The sequence below is a fragment of the Borostomias antarcticus genome, assembly GCF_949987555.1.
Source record: "Borostomias antarcticus genome assembly, chromosome: 7".
Taxonomy (NCBI): domain Eukaryota; kingdom Metazoa; phylum Chordata; class Actinopteri; order Stomiiformes; family Stomiidae; genus Borostomias; species Borostomias antarcticus.
In genome coordinates this window covers 10276964-10296794 of record NC_140240.1, presented here as the reverse complement: position 1 = coordinate 10296794, position 19831 = coordinate 10276964, and the positions used below count along the sequence as shown (strand labels likewise).

Sequence of the window (19831 nt, the reverse complement as noted above, 5' to 3'; positions counted from 1 at the left end):
ATCTCCCTAACGGACGCGTCAGCTCACGCGGTGTCCGCCTGTCTGAGCGCGCGCACGCCGGCGCACGGGATCCCTAACGACGCGTCGTGTTTTCCAGGTCAGCCGGATCCCGCCACCGTCGCCGCCGCCTCGCCCGCCAGCTCCCCCCGAGAGCCGCCGCCCCTCTCCCCCACCCTTCCGCCGTTCTCCCCCGGCGCCTCCGTCTCAGGTTCCTCGCCCCCCCCCGGATCTCCGGACCGGAGCCCCCCGCACCCCCCCAGGCCCCTCCTGGGGGGGGGTGGGGGGCGGCCGGTCAGGCTCTCCCTCTCCCCCGGCGCCCGCTCTCAGAGGACCGGACCCTCGGACGACCGGGACGCCGGAGGCGGCCCGAAGACAGCGGGGGGCGCCCTCCCGCTCTCCAAAGCCAAAGAGCGCCCGCGCAGCCCCCGGGGGGCGCGGGGGAAGACGCTGGAAGCGGACCGGACGAGCCGGAGCGGGACTACCCGCTCGCAGGAACAGCGCCGGTCCCCCGGGCCCAGGAAGTCGGACGGAGCCAGACAGGAAGTGACGGCCAAGCGGCGGCAGCACGCGGAGGGACAACAACAACAACGGCAGCGGAGGATGTCGAAGGAGACCCCCGGCGGTGGGAGGGAGGGCTTCGGCGGAAACGCTGACGTTAACGAGGGGGAACCTGGGACCGGGGAGAGGGCGGGGGGGGGGGCGGGGAACAGGGGCGCGGCCGGGACTGCTCTGCTGAAGCTCGTCGGTACCGATGGGAGGGGCGGGGCCGATGTCCGTGAGCGCAGAGCCAAGCCCCGGTCACCGAGGGAGAAGGAGCAGGGCGGGGCCAGGGAGACGGGGGGCAGCGGCGCCGAGAGGCGGGGCAAACCCAGGAAGGAGGACGCGAGGGAGACGAGCAAGGAGAGCGGCGGAGAGGAGAGGAGCAGAGAGGAGAGGAGCAGAACACTAAGCTCTTCCAAAGAGGAGAGGAGCAGAGAGGACGCCGAGCTCACCCCCTCCTCCTCCTCTCCCCGTGCCCAGGGGCCTCCTCCTGAGTGCGGGGGCCAAAGGAGCCCCATCAGCCCCGGGCCCTGGAGGGTCCCCAGCTCCTTCCGGATCCTCTCCGAGGTGCAGGCCCTGAGAGACCCCTACTGACCGGCCGGACCACAACAGCAGACAGAACCTAGAACGGTTTAGGTCTTGTTTTCCTCATGTTAGAGTGGCGACATGGTTTTCTATGGTTCCTCTGTGTCATGTCCACCCCTGTCCCTTGAGAGGACTTTTTTTTTTTCTCACCTGTCTGACAGTGTAGCGCCACTGCTCTCTCGCTCTCTCTCCCTCTATCTCTCTCTACCCTCCCTCCCTCCCTCCCTCCCTCCCTCCCTCCCTCCCTCTCTCAATTCAATTCAACTCAATTAGGCTTTATTAGCATGATCATGCAGTTTTGGAGCTCTCTCTCTCTCTGCTGGATGTGCTGCATCAGCCCACTGGTGTGTGTCTTGGAGACGGACTCCGGGGGTCCCTGCATGTGTGTTGTGCTCCGGGCCGAGATGGGGATGGGGTGGGGGGGGGGTACTGACCGACTGACACTTCCTGATGTGAATATGTGCCAACATGGGGAAGGAATCCCTCTAACCACGCCTCACCCGTTACAATGCAATTCGTTCCCGTATGCAACAAACGAGGAGGGTTAGACATCGCCGTCGGGCTGTCGTGCTCGACGCTCAGTCTCGTCCGCGGGCTGACCTTCTCTCCGGCACGGCCGTCTTTGTCTGAGGAATTCTTTCCACCGCATGCAGCAGCAGGCCGCACATTTGTTCATTTGTTCCTGTACGCCTTTGTTTCGGAGGGCGCTCCTTATCTCCTCGTCCCACAGGACGCCGACGCTGAACTCGTGACCTTCTCCTCTCGTCGTCGACAGCAAATTTACATTTATTTATTAGGATAAACCTCTTGAGATGAACCGTCTTGTTTTCGAGGGCACCCTGACGTGTCTGCAAGTGCGTCCGCTTTATCCCTGGATTTCAGACCGTTCAAAGACTACCCGTAGAAACGATTCCTTATTATTACAAAATATATCTTTACAAAAAGACCAGAAACTTGTGGTTTGAGATATTGTTTACCAAATGTATGATAACCTTCTATGTGTAATTTATTGAAGTCCTTAGACGAGAATATGTACATGTAGCCGTATACTGAGCCATTCCACATTTTGATATGGAGCTGCTGGTTTGACCTGACTGTCTGAGCCTGCACCATCCTTCTAATGTTAATGTTAGTAGTAGAGACCATGGGGTCGTCATAGCTCATGACATGCGTAGGCTATATGCAAACTGCCACCCTGTTACCAAATTTTTTGCCATTGCTCAAAATGTATTTTTTATTGTGGAAACAAAATACTGTATGTGAGAGTTGTCATGTTTTGCAGAATCTTCGTTTTTTGGTGTTTTACCGATCTGAGTTTCATTGCACAACACGCCTTTCCTTTGTGTAGCATTCCAGACGTCATCGTACAGTATCCCACCGCTCCGAGAGTGTGGACTCTTCAGTGCCATCGGTGATGTTGGGAACTGTTGCCACCGGACGACTGTAACAGAAGCTCTGTTGCTGCTGCTGTTGTTTTGTGAAACAAATGTTTATTGATTAGATATTCTCCTGAGATGGAAAAGCAGACTACATGCCTTTGATGACAGTCCAGGAGAAAGATTCGTTCATGGTGAGGTTTTTGCTCGGAGACTGAAGCAGTCATGTCCATCAAAGAGCTCAGGGAACGCAATAAAGTAGCAAAACGATGACGTGTGATAGAGTAGGCTACTAATTTAACAGAGTTGTGGTAGTGACAGGAGATTCTCCTCAGCAGAGCTCAGTTCAGGCTAGCCTGTCATTGGACGATGACTTTGTCTTTGTAAGCACAGAATGAACCGGCCAGTAAGTGGATATTGAATCGATGGCACGTTATGTGCAGTCAATGTTAGAATGAATGATCCCGTCTTGAGGCAGGTGGGCAGGGTGTTTGTTTATAAGCAGCGGACTCCAGTCACTGAGCCACATCCTGTTGTAGCTAGTTTATACTTCCTCCACACTGGTAAGCCTCTCACGCTTGTTCTACCTGTGTTTGAAACATTATCCTCTCTCTGTATCATCATGTGGCCTTGCGTCGCTTCATTAGAGAACTACTCCTCGTCTCTACATTCTGTGGCTACAGTAGATGTAAATGTTTGTATATTGTACAGCACCTTTATAAATAATTGCTGAGTGCTCTTTCGGAGGGAAAAAATAGAGATATATACAAAACCGCTCCATTATTTTTTTATGTACAAAAAAAATAGAGAAGAGAATATTTAAAATGGGTGGAAAGAAAATGACTTTGACATGGTGTTCTGTTCATGCACTGACAAATAAAGTTTTACTGAAAACATGTGGTTCATCCCCATATATTACCTAATGCTTCCAGCTTCTCATGCTGGAACTGCAACACATTACAAGTAATCAGTTTTAAAACCTTGTACTTGCTGGGATTATGTCCCAGTACTATAATAGATGTTTCAATGCTACCATGCTGACAGTGTATCCCATGCTGATTCATAGCTGTGGGCCTATAGGCTATAGCTACATATTCCTATTCAGAATACTGGCCTGGCTCATCATTACAAAGGAGGATGGGTAAGCTGCCGTTACCATGGCAGAGCTCCAGTTGTCATGGCAGCTGACAGCCTTGACAACGAGGCCGGGGGCTGGCTTGGCTGCTGACACGGTACCTGTTATTGAAGCTGAGCTCTCATTGGTTCCACCCGGATACCTGTTATTGAAGCTGAGCTCCCATTGGTTCCTCCTGTTAAGGGCCACTATGGAACTTATCTGTCAGAAGGCCTCGTCTCAAAGGCAACCATGAATGATGATTGTCTTATTGAAAGGCTATCTTATCATGTATCTGGGTCAGGTTCTGTGTGAGACCTGTCCTTCAAAATATAGATACCAGTAGGCCTACACCATGCATATTTCTCTGTGAAGTCCTATCTGTTTTTATGCCATATCCTGTCATTGCTGCTACCAGTATCTGTGTTTTCAAACAGTTTTTCATAACTGCCCTTGTGGTATAAAAGTAGAGTGTTACAAAACATATAGGTCTTCTTTATAAATCTTAATTCTTAACACTATCCCGATGTTTACACATTTGGTTTTTAGCTACGATTTTCTGCCTGGGGCCTGAAAACAAAGGCTTCACCCAAGTGCACACAGTCTCACAACACAGACAAACTCAGATGATCCAATTCAGTTAGTTCAAGTGAAGACCTGCGGTGGGAGAGAACTGAGTTATCACCTTTGATGACAGACAGAGAGATATCAGCTGAACCCCTAATGGAGGTTATAATCAGCATTCTGGCAGCAAGGGAACTTAGTCACTGTGAGGGGACAGCAGCACACTGTACATTGAAGCCAACCTCACTGGCATGACATAATGCTACAGCAGATAAGTCCTTGTCATGTACAAAACAGAGCACACATGTCATAAATGACATGCCTTTCCTCTTGATATAATTATACCACATACTGCAGCAGACATTTCCTCTCCATACTGCATGTGTGCAATGTATGGCTCAAATATCTGAAGTAACTTAAATGTCCACTAGATGTCACTATAACTAAACCACCACTTAACCCAATAGTTTCTTGTCCATGCTTTTCAAACTGCGTAGACTTCAAGAGAGCCCATTAAAGAGATTAATGAGCTGTACAGAAAATTGGACTAAGTAGATCACAGAGCACATAGCAGTAAGACTATAATCAAAACAAAGATTAGGCCTACCATAAAAGAGTGGTAATGACCAGCCATGTAACCAACATTGGTATGTCATGATGAGTGTGTAAACCCTGTCACTGTGGGTTTGGGTGTTGTGAACAGTTGTCATTGCCCTGGCCGGATGTGTCTCACAACAAAACAAATATGACTGGTTCTCTGCTACTAGTCATCGTATCTGTGGGTGGGGAGAAGCAGGTGTGGTGTGTATGCTGAAGATGGCACGGGCTGTTTGTGTTGGCTGTGAATGAGATCACTTTCCCAGAGTCAGACAGGCTGAGGTCCCGCTGGTGTGTCTGGGAGTTAAGAGGCAAGGTCTGGAAAGTTTAACAGTTCACGAGGATGGGTGTGTGTGGAGATACGCCTACGTGTGAAACAGCCCCGTGGGCGCAGAGAAGGTCATCAGAGTGCAGCCATTTTAAACACATTCCCTCAATTGACCCATAAAAGGATATGAGGAGAGAGGTGTGTTGTGGGTTATCATGTTCTTGAGCCAGGTACCATAGTTGGTTTTGTAAGGTTTCCAAGAGAGAGACACAGAAAGAGAATGGGAGGGAGGGAGAGAATCTTATTCCTTATTTCAACACATGGTTTCTAATCATGTCCTAACATTCCTCACATGAGAGGATTCAGAAACGCCCTACCTACCGAACTGACAGTCGGACTCATGATCCACCACAGGGGAAAACATTTTCCTAGGATGGCAACGGAATGTTTCATTCAATTTCATTGTGTCCTGTGTCACTGTTATGGTGAAGGTTACGTTTAGGCGACAGAAAGGGGTTAGAGGTCACTACTAGGGGGCCTTACAGTGACGGGAAGGAGAAGGTAGGGTATAAAGACCTACATTGTAAAATACTCAAAGACCCTCAGGTTTTTCATGCAAATCTTAGTGAATGGTAGTCAGGGGCCTGTGGGCTGTCTTTAAGCTGAGTGTGTAGAGGAACACCCTTGGAATTTACCCAAGAGAGAGTAGGCTAGGCTATGAGGTATTGGGGCCCAGCCCTTGTGCTAGTGTAAACCACAGAATGTTGCCATGACAATGGAACCCACAACTTCAGGGAGGATGACTCATGCTGGACAAAAAAAGGCACGAGCTTTGGGCAACGTTGACCAAAAAAGTGAAAAATAACTAGAGCTCCTGGAACACGGAGTCATAGGCCTATAACGCAGTGGATCGAACGTTCATGATTGGTCCCAAGTGGAGCAGAACTCCAGCATTTTCAGTCACATCCTCATTTATTTTCTTATAACAAGCTGTTTCTTGCACAGAAGTAACCAAGGAGACTAGTCTACGCCTTGATGTTTTCAAATGTGTGATGCTGCAATATTGAGGAAGTCTATTTGAATAGACACATCGTGCCCGCTTAGGCAGTAGCCTAGCCTACGGGCGCCCAATTCTACGGCCCGCAGTCATGTGGCTGTAATAATAGACGTGCCCGCTATTCTTACGTCGCCCTAAAACCCTATCCAACCCCGAACCCTATCCCTAACCATAACCGGCATATGGTCGCCGTATAGGCCTAGTCACTGTCTATTTGGGGGGAATTTAAAAAATAACCTATATAGCCTACAGTAGCCTATATTGTTTTGTTGAAAATAACGTGTGTTCAAATTAAAATATAGCACATTTTGAGAACTATTGTGTTGAAGTTGAAGATGTGTAACTGACTGAAGTTACGGTGAAACTTGACCTGCTGCCAGTCCCTCCAAGAGGGATATATTAGCAACTGTCCTGTGTCCACTCAGCTACGGCACCTCACAAGCGGGAGATCATATCGAATATGGGTTCGCATAAAAAGGAAAGCCGTTAACATTTTTACAGAAGCATGTTTTTTTTTTTTAATCAACATCGCTCGAGGGCATAATATCCTATAGGCTTACCTGAAAAGCGCGTTACGCACACATCTCTCAAAGAACCAAACTTTCACACTTTTGTTTTATTGTAGGCTATTTTGTTACAGCATCGTTCTCGTCTCTAAGGAAGTAGCTACATTGGCGGAAAAAAAACAAATCCAAAACACAAAGATCTATTCCTCTTTTTATGACGACCGGGGACCACCCTACTTAGGACAGCCCATTACGTATTTAGCTATGATTAATCGAGTTCCCCATTGCATCCAGTCTACGGGGGTATGGGGCTTTTAATAGCCTACTGATGATGGAATGGAATTCTAAACAGCTGAGCTAGAAAGTTATATTTGTATGGGGTAGTATCAACATAATTTTGAGTGCCGAACTGATATTAGTCTGAGTCTGTATCAAGGGAAATATCAAGATCTGAACGAATGACGGTGCCAGTAGCCTACGTCACCGTGGTTGAGAGGGGCGTCCAGCGTGTAAGGGGTGTTGCGCTACAAGCGAGTAGGCATGAGCCCGCAAAATGCTGGCATTGACTGAGAAGAAATCGTCGAAGCAAGAGCTGGACCGAATGACAACTGAATCAACTGTCTTGCTTTGTCTTGAATCTTGAATGTTACCGGGGAAATGAAGCACTTTGAGGAGAAACATATACGGTCTTTGTTGACCACCTGCTTATTACTACGTTATTTTGTGACGAGTGGAGATGGTGAGTTAACTTTAATTAAGTTGGCTACTGATTATTTAGCTACTGCTTATGTAGACACTGATTAAAAGACACCGAAATCTCCTATAGTGATTAGTAGATTATATTTATCTCATAGCTTCTGATTCCTGATAATATAACCTAAAAGTAGGCTAATAGCCTAACTCACTCGAGGGTAAAATTCACTCGCCAGTTTATACAACGGGTTCCGACCACGCGTTATGATTGGTCGAGAGGCATTCTGAACTACAGTATGCTTATATATCACCTAGCCTCGCGTCACCAGTCTCTCCTCGGGGAGGAGAGCCTGGTATCTATTTACTTCACTGCCTTAAGCCCGCCCCATCATCCGGCTCGAGCCTGTAGAGCCCCCCTCCAACAGCCACTTGCTTTATTCTTCCTTAACCGGTAGTTCTCCTCGCATCTTATTTTACAATTTTAGTCGGTGTTATGCCTGGTGATGCCATCGCGAATGTTATCTACTCGAAACTTCACCATATGCAGCCTACAATAAACATTACAACAACTGTTCGTCTTCCGGTCCAGACTGGATGATTATGCGATGCGTAATCGCGCTTCCGCTCCAGACCGGCGAAACAACACGGAACGAGAAAGGCCCCAGACTATATATCACCTGTAAAAGTATCACTGCGCCTTTCTGAACGTCGCATCAGTTACATTAGCAGGTTATCTGCCTGCATGCTTGTTGCCAAAGTGATGTAGCTTTGCTAGCTGTGCACCATGAATGAAACAAAATTAATTGGGGACAATATGTGTCAGCTGACTACATCTGACAAACTTGTACTGTAGCTCAGACTAAAGACATAATATGCAAACTTTTGGGGGATACCACAGAAGGGTTGAGGTTTTATTGTACCGTAAAACCATTTAGAATATTCTCAATTGAATGAGTGAATAATAATCAGGATAATACAATATTAGGCCTATTATTATTACTTCCGCCCCAGTGACAGTGCAGGGCAAGAGGTAATGTTTTTGGTGACGTGTTGGTTGGTTTAGTTATTTATTGGATTGATAGCAGGATTACGCAAAAACTACCAGACCGATTTTCATGATACTCAGTGGAGGGGTGTAGCATTTAATTCAATTAACTGAAACGGCCATATCTCGACATGGGAAGGTCACAGAGACATGTGGTTTCGACTGACATTAAGTTCTCGACCTAACAAATGCAGCAATGCCAAACATGTAGTGCTTGCACAGAGCCACGAAATGCATCCATGGGCAGAGTTCTGTCCTCCCCTTGCACTATTTCTAGTTCAAAATGTTCGTTCATCGTGCCAGTGGTCGGAGTCAGGCTACCTGCTGGAAACGGGAATCACAGTTCAGCTGAGTACCGTGAAGTGTCTTCATCTGACCCTTCTCCCCACAGCCAAGTGCCCTTATCCAACACGTAAAAACAACATGGTCTTTACCGACCAGACCCTCCTCGAGAATGAGTTCCTGGAGGGCTCTGAAGCCTCCTTTCAGTGTGCCAAAGGTTTCGTGAGGGTCGCCGGGTCTGGGACGGCAACCTGTACCGCCGGACAGTGGACTGAGATAGATCTGATTTGCAAAGGTAAGCTCTCGTCTCAAAAACCTCGTTCGAACTGTTGACTGTTGTTGCTTTTGTTGACTCTCTGTTTACTTCACTCCAGAGAAGGACTGCGGTCCCATCAAAGAAATGCCACATATATCTTACCAATATGATAAAGGTACACTGTTTGGGGCAACGGCATACGTGGTTTGTGATAAAGGGTGAGTGATTTACTGGTCTGCAACCTGATGAACACGGCAGCAAGTAATATTCAATGTGAAATTCTTAAACGCTCCTTCAATTTCCTTCAAGGTATGATATTGTCGGTTCCAGCTTCATACAATGCTATGCATCGGGCTGGACTACTCTGCCGACATGTGAAGGTAAGCAACTCATGTGAGACTGACATTCAAAACATCAAGGCTGTTTTGGTGGAAGGAATGCCATGATAAGACACATTCCAAAGCCCCTGTCGTCTTTGTGAATCATCAGTGGTGACCTGCGAGAAGCCTCCACAGATTGAGAATGGCAAGATCGTATCAACATACAACGACCCACCAGAGTATCAGGATGTGGTTCGCTACTCCTGTGACGAAGGTTACGCCCTAGTTGGAAACAGCTCCTTTATAGTGTGCACCGAGGAGGGTGAATATTCCCCATCGCCTCCGCAATGTATAGGTATGCTATGAATTTATTTCATACATGTTGTTTTGACCTATCTTGATTGACTGATTAGTCCCATGATTTATAAAGGCAAAATCCAAAATTGTGACCACACTGCTTAGCAGGCCCTCCAGACATAAACAGTACTGTAGCTTATTTGTCCAAACGTCATGACTGATGTGGACATGCATGTCCCTGTGTGGAGTGTGATCAACATCGAACCCAGTATCTGTGTTTATGGGGCACCCCAGCGGCGCTTACCCCAAGGCAGCCTGGGTTCGATCCCAGCCCGGGCCATGTGTCACGTGTCCCCTGTCTCTCTCCCACCTGCCCCAAAAATATCTTTACAAAAACATCCATGTTTATTACATGACAGACCTGTCAGTGAGACTATCCATCTATCTCCATCCATCCATCCATCTATTTATCAGCATGTCATTCTCCCAGTCTCCCTCATCTCTCTCTCTCTCTCTCCCTCCCTCCCTCCCTCCAACACACAAACTGATACACATTATTATTGATAGCAGGATTACGCAAAAACTACCAGACCGATTTTCATGATACTCAGTGGAGGGGTGTAGCAGGGGCCAGCTTAGAACCCATTACATTTTGGAATGGATACGAATCATGGGGCAGGTCCACAAGCTGCCCAAACACGGCCGCCCATTCACCTTCATTCATTTTTGGACTTAGGCTCATGAGCAAAAAATTAATTCATTTAATTCAATTAACTGAAACGGCCATATCTCGACATGGGAAGGTCACAGAGACATGTGGTTTCGACTGACCTTAAGTTCTCGACCTAACGAATGCAGCAATGCCAAACATGTAGTGCTTGCACAGAGCCACGAAATGCATCCATGGGCAGAGTTCTGTCCTCCCCTTGCACTATTTCTAGTTCAAAATGTTCGTTCATCGTGCCAGTGGTCGGAGTCAGGCTACCTGCTGGAAACGGGAATCACAGTTCAGCTGAGTACCGTGAAGTGTCTTCATCTGACGCTTCTCCCCACAGCCAAGTGCCATTATCCAACACGTAAAAACAACATGGTCTTTACCGACCAGACCCTCCTCGAGAATGAGTTCCTGGAGGGCTCTGAAGCCTCCCTTCAGTGTGCCAAAGGTTTCGTGAGGGTCGCCGGGTCTGGGACGGCGACCTGTACCGCCGGACAGTGGACTGAGATAGATCTGATTTGCAAAGGTAAGCTGATACAAACTGATACACATGCCCACACCAATCACTTCCTTCATGCAGAAAAGGTTAGAGTGAAAGTGTGATGGATGGTCTCACCGCATCTAACTGGAACCTCATTAACAGTTTTTCCCCTGAATGTATCAATGACATACAGAATGTTTACGTGTTGCATGTGTACCCATGCATGCTGTTGGGTAAGACTTCCTAGATGCAGGTTGTTGTGAAGACTCTTAGTTGCATGAGCCCCCTGTTTGGGATATGTTTGAAGGTGCAGATATGTTTTTGTCTTGAATGAACATGGCGAATGTCCTCCTTTGTAGAACCCAACGTTGTTACTAAAGAAGACGCTTCTCACACAGAACCCCCTACAAAGACCACAACGGCAGCTACATCAACTGCCACAACCCCAACACAAGGTAGGGCCATTATCAGAACACAGTAGGAACTGTGTGGTAGGGGTGGTGTTATTCAGTACATGGGACGCTGAGCAGTAAACTGAATTACTCTTAAGACTGGCGTTACACAAAGCAACTGTTTACAGAACTTTAATTGCTTTCTTCTGGGTTGCTTTGGGTAACACCCCTGGTAACTGATAAGAAACTATATCTGGTTGAAACAATTTCAACTTAGTTCAGCTAGTTGTGAGGAACAGCAGATCAAAAGAGAGATTTTGTCACATTTCTGGTACATTCCATTCCACCCGAAGCAAATGCTCAGTCTGCCATTCAACACTGTACGAGACCACATTTATTTGGGGACTTTGCAACATATCATGGGTATGTTCGTTGATGGAGTAAAACAACTTTTTTTAGGAGAATAATTATGTTCGGATATGTTATGCATTTTATGTGAAATTGCTTGCTAAATTGCGAGGATTATCATGTTCAGCTTGAAAACTACAACTAAAGCTGTGTGCCTAACACACTCATTCCTTCATTGAGGTCAAGATCATTATCCTTGAACTACACCCACTTTACATTTATAGAAACTAGGAATGTTGTATGCAGTGTTATCATTGGTATTCACTGTTTTTTTTGTTCTTGTCTGCAAATAAATTGTTGCATTTCCTTCTTGTTGTTGCATTACACCACTGATGAACAGTACTTGCATTTTCAGGGGGAGATGGGGAACAGAAGGTCACCGACTATCCAAATGGCAGTGGTGAGTCATATATATTAGATATGTTGTATGTTATGATGAGGTATCTGTTACAGCATTACCAGGAGGGCTTTTCTAGTCCAACTGTTGGCTCTATTACAGTACATGCAGCAGTCACTGGAAGGGAAATCTTTATTTGGCCCTTGCTTACTGCTGCACCTCTTTTTAAAACTGTGTTGCATTTATTTCTTCATTTTAAGGGGTCCTACACTCGTAAGCGTAGGAAGCCAATTGTTCTTCTCTGTATTCTTATTATTACGGCTTTCCTGGATATTTATGAAACTTGTTACAATCAATCAATCAATCAATCAATCAATCAACTTTATTATGCAGACTCATGGTCCATTACAATACACATACAACTCAAATTAAAAAAGGCAACAATAGCAGTGTTTCCACATAGGTGACTGGTATCTCACATAGGTGACTGGTATCTCACATAGGTGACTGGTATCTCACATAGGTGACTGGTATCTCACAGCACTGAGACCAGGATTCTACAGCAGCACAATGATGGAATACTGAGAACCATTCAATCGGCATATACATTTATACATCAGATTCCTCAACAGGGCATGAAATGTATCGACTCCTGCACTACAAAACAGTTCACTTGCACTGCACCACCTTGGCTTTCTAAGCAATATGCACATGCAGTCATTATAGGCAACCTTAAGCTTATGGATGCTAGCCTTTTAAAACTTTATCCACAAGGGAGCAGTGTAAAGAGGGGTACAGTACGCTCTACACAGGCTGATCCCTGTTTACTGAAAATGAGGGTCTCCCTCAGTGGATCCCGAGTGGAAATAAATGTTATATAAAATAAAATAAAAATAAGGAGCAGAAGAGCGAAATGGTACACTTATGTCTCTCCTCAACATTTGCCTCAAGAATCCATAATGTGACCATTTCGGTCTTCTGCTCCTTATTGTAATTTTAATTTTATAACCTTTATTTCCACTCGGGGTCCCACTCAGTCCATCCAGTTTATCTGACTCCTTCAGTTCATCACTCCTTCAGTTCATCTGACTCCTTCAGTTCATCACTCCTTCAGCTCATCACTCCTTCAGCTCATCTGACTCCTTTAGTTCATCACTTTCAGTTCATCTGACTCGTTTCATTTCACCTGACTCCTTCAGTTCATCACTAGCTACAAACCTTGGTTGGTCTTGGGGGATTTACCTGGAGGGCCTGCCCATCTGTCTGTCAGTCTTATCCGTAGGACCCTTTCGTTACCAATTGCATATTTATTATTATCTGGATAATCTGTTTATTGCACGACATGCCTATCAGTGGGACCTACAGTATATCAGCGCATCACTCTCTCCCAGTCTGCGTCAAATCTTTCTCTTCTGCCTCACCCAGAAGTCTCTTTGAAGACCACAACGGAAGCTACATCAACTGCCACACCCTCGATGCAAGGTAGCCTACAGATGTTTATCATTTGAAATTTCACTTGTACCACGTCGAAATTTCACTAGTACCACGAAAACGGCTGACTACCACTCACAACCTTAAGAGGGAGTAGAACACTGTTACGTTAAATTTTATCGAGTTGTTTATGCGGACTTCCTCTTTGTGCAGTGAACACAAGACTGACAACCTGGTGTGGGACTAGTAGTAAACACAAACTATTAGCGGACTTCAGAAAATATCTCCACCCCCGAGTGAAATTACATCGAAACCATCTTGATAATTATTTTGACCCATAGGCCTACTGTATAGTCGATAGACAAAGAATTGTTTCTAGACAGAACATCATAATGTCTTGTTCGTCTATAATTATTCCTGAACAAGCCTCGTGTTTCCTTGTGTTTATGGACACTTGTGTTTATGAGCTCATTTACAATGAGTTCCATTGTAAATGTGCCCACAACACTTATTCATTTAATTTAATGCACAAATGCCAAGCAAGACATGAGATGTGTCAACTAATGTCATGAGTGATGGGAAATGAGACAGGGTAGGTAGGCCATGGTACATTAGGTAGGCCGATGGTAGGTAGGGCAGTGGTAGGTAGGCTAGTGGTTCGAGCAACTGAATACAAAGCGAAAGGTTACTGGTTCAAGACCGGCCCTGGGACACACCAGTTCGTATCGTGTACAGCCCTGGATAAAGGCGTCCCGAATATCCCATAGGCATTCAGTTGGGTTGAGATCTGGTGACTGCTAAGTCCATAGCATATGATTCACATAATTTACTCGTACTCCTGGAAGAGACCACTTCCATCAGGATAGGGGTGTTTCATAATAGGATAAGGGTGATCACTCAAAATAACTTGTATTGATTTGCAGTGACCCTTACCTCTAAGGGGACAACACATGGACCCAATCTACTTGTACGCCAGGAGAAGGCCCCCCACAGCATAACAGAGCCCCCGGACCCCCTCACTGTAGGGGTCACATGTTCAGGCCTGTACCGTTCTCTCGGTGTACCCCACACATGCACTCACCCACTTGTTGAGAATATGAAGGATGACTCATCTGACTCCATATCACTTTCTGCTAATCATAAATCACTTTCTCTGCAAATCACTGCCTAGGGGTTTGACATCACTGAGCTCTCCGATACACAGCCGTTCCTCACTAACCAGTTGTCGACAAGCTGACACTGTCCGATCACGTCCTGCACTGACATTCATAGTCACCAGTTTTTCCGTACGTATCACACTAATGCATGAGCATCACTCATCGAATGTGTGCTTCCGACCACAATTTCCCACCCTGTTTACTTGTTCTTACAGACTTACTGTCTTTCCCATAGATCTGAATGCAGATGTCACTTGAGTCACTACCAGCTAGTTGAGCCATCTTTGTGATTGAAGCTTCTGCCATCTGGGCCCCATTAATGAACCCTCTGTCAAAGTCACTTATTTCATTTTGCCATCTTGAACTTTAGTTGCTTGCTTCTTGGTTGCTTTCGGTAACACCCCTGTTAACTGATAATAATAATAATAATAATAATAATTTATCTGGTTGCAACCATTTTTTCCTCACAACTCCTTTCTTCAACTAGTTGAAAGGAACAGCAGATCAAAACAGATTCATCACATTACATTCCACCCAAAACAAATTATCAGTCTGTCATTGAACACTGTAGGAGACCACATTTATTTTGGGACATCGCAAAATATTATCGGTACGTCCGTTGACCGGAAACTGTTTGGGGGGGAATAAATCATGTTCAGAAGTTATGCATTTTTTATGTGAAATTGCTAAATTGAGAGTATTGGTTGATGCAACCATGATTGCATCAGAGATGCTCTGTGTAAAAGTCAAGTCTTGAGGATGGTCATTTTCAGCTTGCAAATACTGTACAACTAAAGTTGCATGAAAGTTGCTTAGTGTAACCCCCGCCTAACACACTCATTCCTTTAGGCTTGAGGTCAACATCGTCCTCGGACTCCACCCACTTGTTACCGTACATTTAGATAAAAACTATGAATGTTATATGCAGTGATATCATTGGTATGCACCGTTTTTTCCTGTAATACATTCCTAAAATGTCCTTGTTGTTTGTATTTGCAGGGGGAGATGAGGGACAGCAGGAAGCCAACAAGGGTAAATTATCATATTATATATATATATATTATGAGGTATATATTATAGCATTATCAGGAGGTCTGTTTTAATCCAGCTGTTGACACTCTCTCACCATACCTGCAGCAGTCTTTTATGTGAACCTGATTGGTGGACTTGTTGTGGGCGTAGCCATTGTGACCGGCGTCATCAGTAAGGCACTCCTACACTAGCATGTAAACCTAACATTTGTAATGCTAAACCTCTTGATGATTGGAACATATTTACTTGTTGTAGAGGCAGAACTTGAATTAACATGATTTTATTCCTTACTGTTTTAGTGGGTATGATGCACTATCATAGCAAGAAAGGGTAAGAACCTACATTTTACTCTTTAAATACATAAAAACAAGCAGTTTAATTTAAATATACATATGTCTTCATTCCAAGTCTAAAACCCTTTATCTGCTTTGACTAATATTGTCCGGTCTAGTTGTGTCAACTAATGATTATTTCTTCCGGAAGATTTGCTTGGCAAGAGAATCTATCCATTCTTAAAGTCGCACTGAAATGAAAAAAGCATTCTGTCCCATTTTGGTTCACATAATTAGTCATAGTGTTCACCTATTCAACGATGTATGCCAAAAAAAATACAAAATTCTACTTTTGTTGTAATCTTATATCAAAGTATATAATTTCTTACTTCCTGGAAAACGGTAGGTCACGTGCAATGACGACAACAGGTACCTTAGATTTTAGGCCAATAATCTCACGACATCCACCCGTCAATCAACGCTATCCTTCTATTGAATCTCTCTAAAGTTCTTAAAACCCGTCCACTTGTCAATGTTCCAATCAAATTCCTCTAAACATATGTCCCACCCTCATAGCTTGTTTGCATCGATAATACGTCAAACTACGGAAGTTAGATGATCTCAAACGTCCGTTTCAGTGCGACTTTAATTTTGTGGTGGCCAGTATTACTAGTATTTTTCTAACCCATCCATTTGTCTGTTACTAGTGCAGCTGAGTGTTGAGAAAGCGAGGAAGTCAGGATATCCTCTTTGAGTCCGACTCCCACTGACAAGGAAAGGGCAGCTGTGCAGGGAATTGGATGGATGGCTCCCACTCAAACTGATCTTTCAACTCTGACATCCCATGTCATCTGTTGGGGTAGATTTCCTGACACTGACTGATAACACTGCAGACCTCAGTACCACTGAAAGTGTAAAGATCAGAAAATGATATAGATTTCAGCTATTGTGGCAAATAATGCTCTCACTACTTACTGCATGTATACTGCTGCACTTTTTTATTTTTTTAAAAGACAGGTTTGGAATTTAGCATTATAATCTATGTTATAAGGTTATTTACGATCATATACAATGGCCGATATAAATGTTTCGTCAAACGGTGCACTCTCGAGATATAGCCTGCCGCCACTAAGACACTCAATGGATCCATAGGTGCACAGACAAAATCCCTCAAAAATACCATACACTCTTTTTCAAAGACAGGAAAGTCACCGAGTGGTCACTGGTGTCCGTTGATGTTGACAAAAAAATCACAACAAAGTATGCTTCCGATCGGGTTTTATTGATCATATTATATCCTTTGATTTGTATTGACAACAAAGCCAGAGATGTTTAGATTCATCCGCATCCTGTGTTTGTTTTGATCAACAAACACTTCTACCTAACACTATCAATGAAATATCAGCTGCAAAGAAATCCTAGGCTTCTTGACTAGTTGTTGTTGTGTAGACCTGTCAATCAATCAATCAAAGCTTTATTTGTATATGACCCGGAAGCGGCTCTTCTTCTACGGTAGCCTCCAAACTCAGTCAAGACCTCCCAAAGTTCAGGCGAAGTTTACAAACGTAAACTGAAAAAAACATAAAGTGAAAATAGTTCTATGCTAAATGATCAATAAAACCTGATTGGAAGCATACTTTGTAGCGATTGTTTTGTCAGAACATCACACAATGGACATCACTGACCACTCGATCAGTTTCCTGTCTTCGAAAACGAGAGTTTATGGTGTTTTTGAGGGATTTTGTCTATGCACCTATGGATCCATTGAGTGTGGTAGCGGTAACTGGCTTTATCTCGAGAGTGCACCGTTTGACAAAACTTTGATATCGACCGTTGTATATGATCGTAAATAACCTTAGAACGGCTTATAATCCTAAATTCTGAACCTGTCCTTTAACTGTTGGATTTTTACTTGATTTCATTTGTATAATTATATTTTTCTTATCTTTATGTTCATTTTATGTCTATTCGTATGCAAAACACGCTGTGCATGTAAATAATTTGCTGTTAAGAACTTTGAGCTGCATATGTATGCTGTCCAAATAAAGTTTATTATTAATATTACCATCGTTAAAAAGAAACCAATTTATTCTGCTAATTAAACCCGATCAGCAGACTAACCAACCACCACACTGAATGTAAACAAAATGCTATCAAGGCACTACTGGCATGCAGCACACTGTTAATATACTACTACAACTCCTGTTTGACTCAATGTGAATGCTTATACAGTGACGTCCCTGTCTTTAAACACCATAGCTCATACGATGCGACAAGAGGCCAGACACCAAACGAGGAGTTAACACTTTGGAAATAAAGGTACCCTACTATTCCTGTTCTGATCCCAAAAACAAATAGTTCCACAATATTTCTCACAGAATCTACAGTATGATGATGCTGCTCTTGTGGGCAGATTCTACCATTAATATTCTGTTAGGAATTCTATACTGGAACTAACGTGTTCTGTTGATGAAGCATTGCTCTGTCTTAACCATGGACTCCTGTTTCTTCCTTTTGGTTCTGATCTTATTGGCTAGTGTGCATCTGTGGCCTTGAGAGGAAGTGTCAATAGCTGGCCATAACAGAATCTCTTCCACCATTCCTTCCATGGCCGGAGAAAGCAAGCAAATATAATAACACACACACACACACACACGTCACAGCTGTAAGTGCACTTTTTTTTATGAAGTCTGACTTGCCACCACAGTAAATGTTTCATTCTAGTGATAATGTAAATCTTGATGTAAATCTAAATATACATGTATTTTTTGTAATAACCATGTTCATAATTAACTGGAATGGATTCAATAAATATGTATTTATTTTATACTGACAACTTACAGTATCAGTGTTCTATAGACTACCGGGCAATTGTGTTGTTTGAGGCAGGCAATCTTGAGAGGATAACTTAAGTGGCTTCAAATATTAATACTAGAGGAAAGTCTCAAGCTCTTAACTACCGACAGTTATATGAGGTTTGACTGATGATGATTCACAGTGTAATTAATCAGAACACAGTGACACAGTGTAAACAAGGTTTCAGTAATCAATGATGAGGGTTTTTGTTGATGTTTAAGTTGTCATGGTTTTAATTTAACACAGGTATGTCTTTTTGTGACTCTTGAATGGGCTTGACATCATTCCTTCATCTTTCATGGGGCTTGGTAATATTTTCTGTTTCATCACTGACTGATTCATCAAGCCACTGACTGATTCATTGAGCCACTGGGATGTGGTCAAGAAAGAGTCGGGTGTAGTCTCAACGCCAGACCCATGAGAGTTATTTCGCTGCTACACTACATAAGCGACGATGAATACGTCACTGCATGCTGCAGATCTCTATGGGTCTGAGACACTTCATGCAAAAATATAGTGTTCAAATCCTGGCAATTTATTGGTAGCGCCGGTATCCTGGCGACACCAATCACTAATGACTTTCGCGACAAGGCATTCCCACCCATATGCCCCCCGCCCATCTAACCTGGGCTAGCGTCTCATTTGCTGCTACGACCTCTCACTCTTTCGATTGTGACCTGTCGATACGCCCTCAGAACACCAGCTTGGGCGGCGAAGTGGCACAGACTCTTATGTAGTATGCTTAGAGCAGCGACTCAATGCAATATTTGAGTCTGGAGTTAAGTCGGGTGCAACTTCAGTACACATTGGAAATACTTTTATTTACTTTTACCACAATGTTGGGCCTTATTTTATAGTAGAAGTAAGGCCTCATTTTATAGTAGACTAAGTCGGGTGCAACTTGTGTACAAATTGGAAATACTTTTATTTACTTTCACCACAGTGTTGGGGAGCCTCATTTTATAGTAGAAGTAGCCAGCTAGACAGTAGGGCTCTGGACACCACAATGGCCAAAGTGAGGCAATCAACCATGTCAGGTCACGGCACCTGGAGAGAGATGCAAAGCAACACCAAAAAAGTTTCCGCTCGTAACGTCGGAACGTCAATCAGATGTGAATGATGTCACCGCGCCATATTATCAGATCTGCAGCAGGTCACTGCTCCTGTAAACCACAAAGGTCTAGGGAATTAAATGAATGAATTCACGGAACACGCTTACTGGGAACAATCAAAATATTTGGATCTTATCG

At 44.4% G+C, this 19831-nt stretch overlaps 2 protein-coding genes across 6 annotated transcripts in view; both read left to right on the top strand.

Moving 5' to 3' along the window:
* Positions 1-1134, top strand: part of magi3b (membrane associated guanylate kinase, WW and PDZ domain containing 3b) — a gene marked incomplete at both ends in the record, with an annotated part of 162633 nt that extends 161499 nt beyond the window's left edge. The window contains 2 exon segments of the mRNA XM_084441328.1: positions 98-201; positions 328-1134. Of these exon segments, the coding sequence (XP_084297454.1) occupies positions 98-201; positions 328-1134 (911 nt within the window).
* A 6052-nt stretch (positions 1135-7186) lies between these two features.
* On the top strand, positions 7187-18361 carry LOC311311510 (membrane cofactor protein). Of its 5 annotated transcripts, XM_084441239.1 has the most exons (14): positions 7187-7346; positions 8737-8922; positions 9002-9101; positions 9193-9263; positions 9373-9558; positions 10556-10741; positions 11056-11151; positions 11852-11896; positions 15421-15453; positions 15559-15624; positions 15753-15783; positions 16433-16638; positions 17985-18044; positions 18263-18361. In XM_084441239.1, exons 1-12 carry the CDS (start codon positions 7265-7267, stop codon positions 16446-16448), a joined length of 1098 nt encoding a protein of 365 aa, XP_084297365.1. In that variant the 5' UTR covers positions 7187-7264; the 3' UTR covers positions 16449-16638; positions 17985-18044; positions 18263-18361. The 5 variants fall into 5 exon arrangements, with proteins under 5 accessions (XP_084297365.1, XP_084297367.1, XP_084297364.1 ...); XM_084441241.1 differs by having other exon boundaries at positions 16438-18044; XM_084441238.1 differs by having other exon boundaries at positions 16433-18044.
* The last annotated feature ends 1470 nt before the right edge of the window (positions 18362-19831 follow it).

Excerpts from the sequence above, each read along its gene's own strand:
- LOC311311510 (XM_084441237.1), top strand. The coding sequence starts at position 7,265 with ATGAAGCACTTTGAGGAGAAACATATACGGTCTTTGTTGACCACCTGC. Across the intron at positions 9,559-10,555 it reads ATCGCCTCCGCAATGTATAG|CCAAGTGCCATTATCCAACA; the intron begins GTATGCTATGAA and ends TTCTCCCCACAG. Across the intron at positions 11,897-13,258 it reads CGACTATCCAAATGGCAGTG|AAGTCTCTTTGAAGACCACA; the intron begins GTGAGTCATATA and ends TGCCTCACCCAG.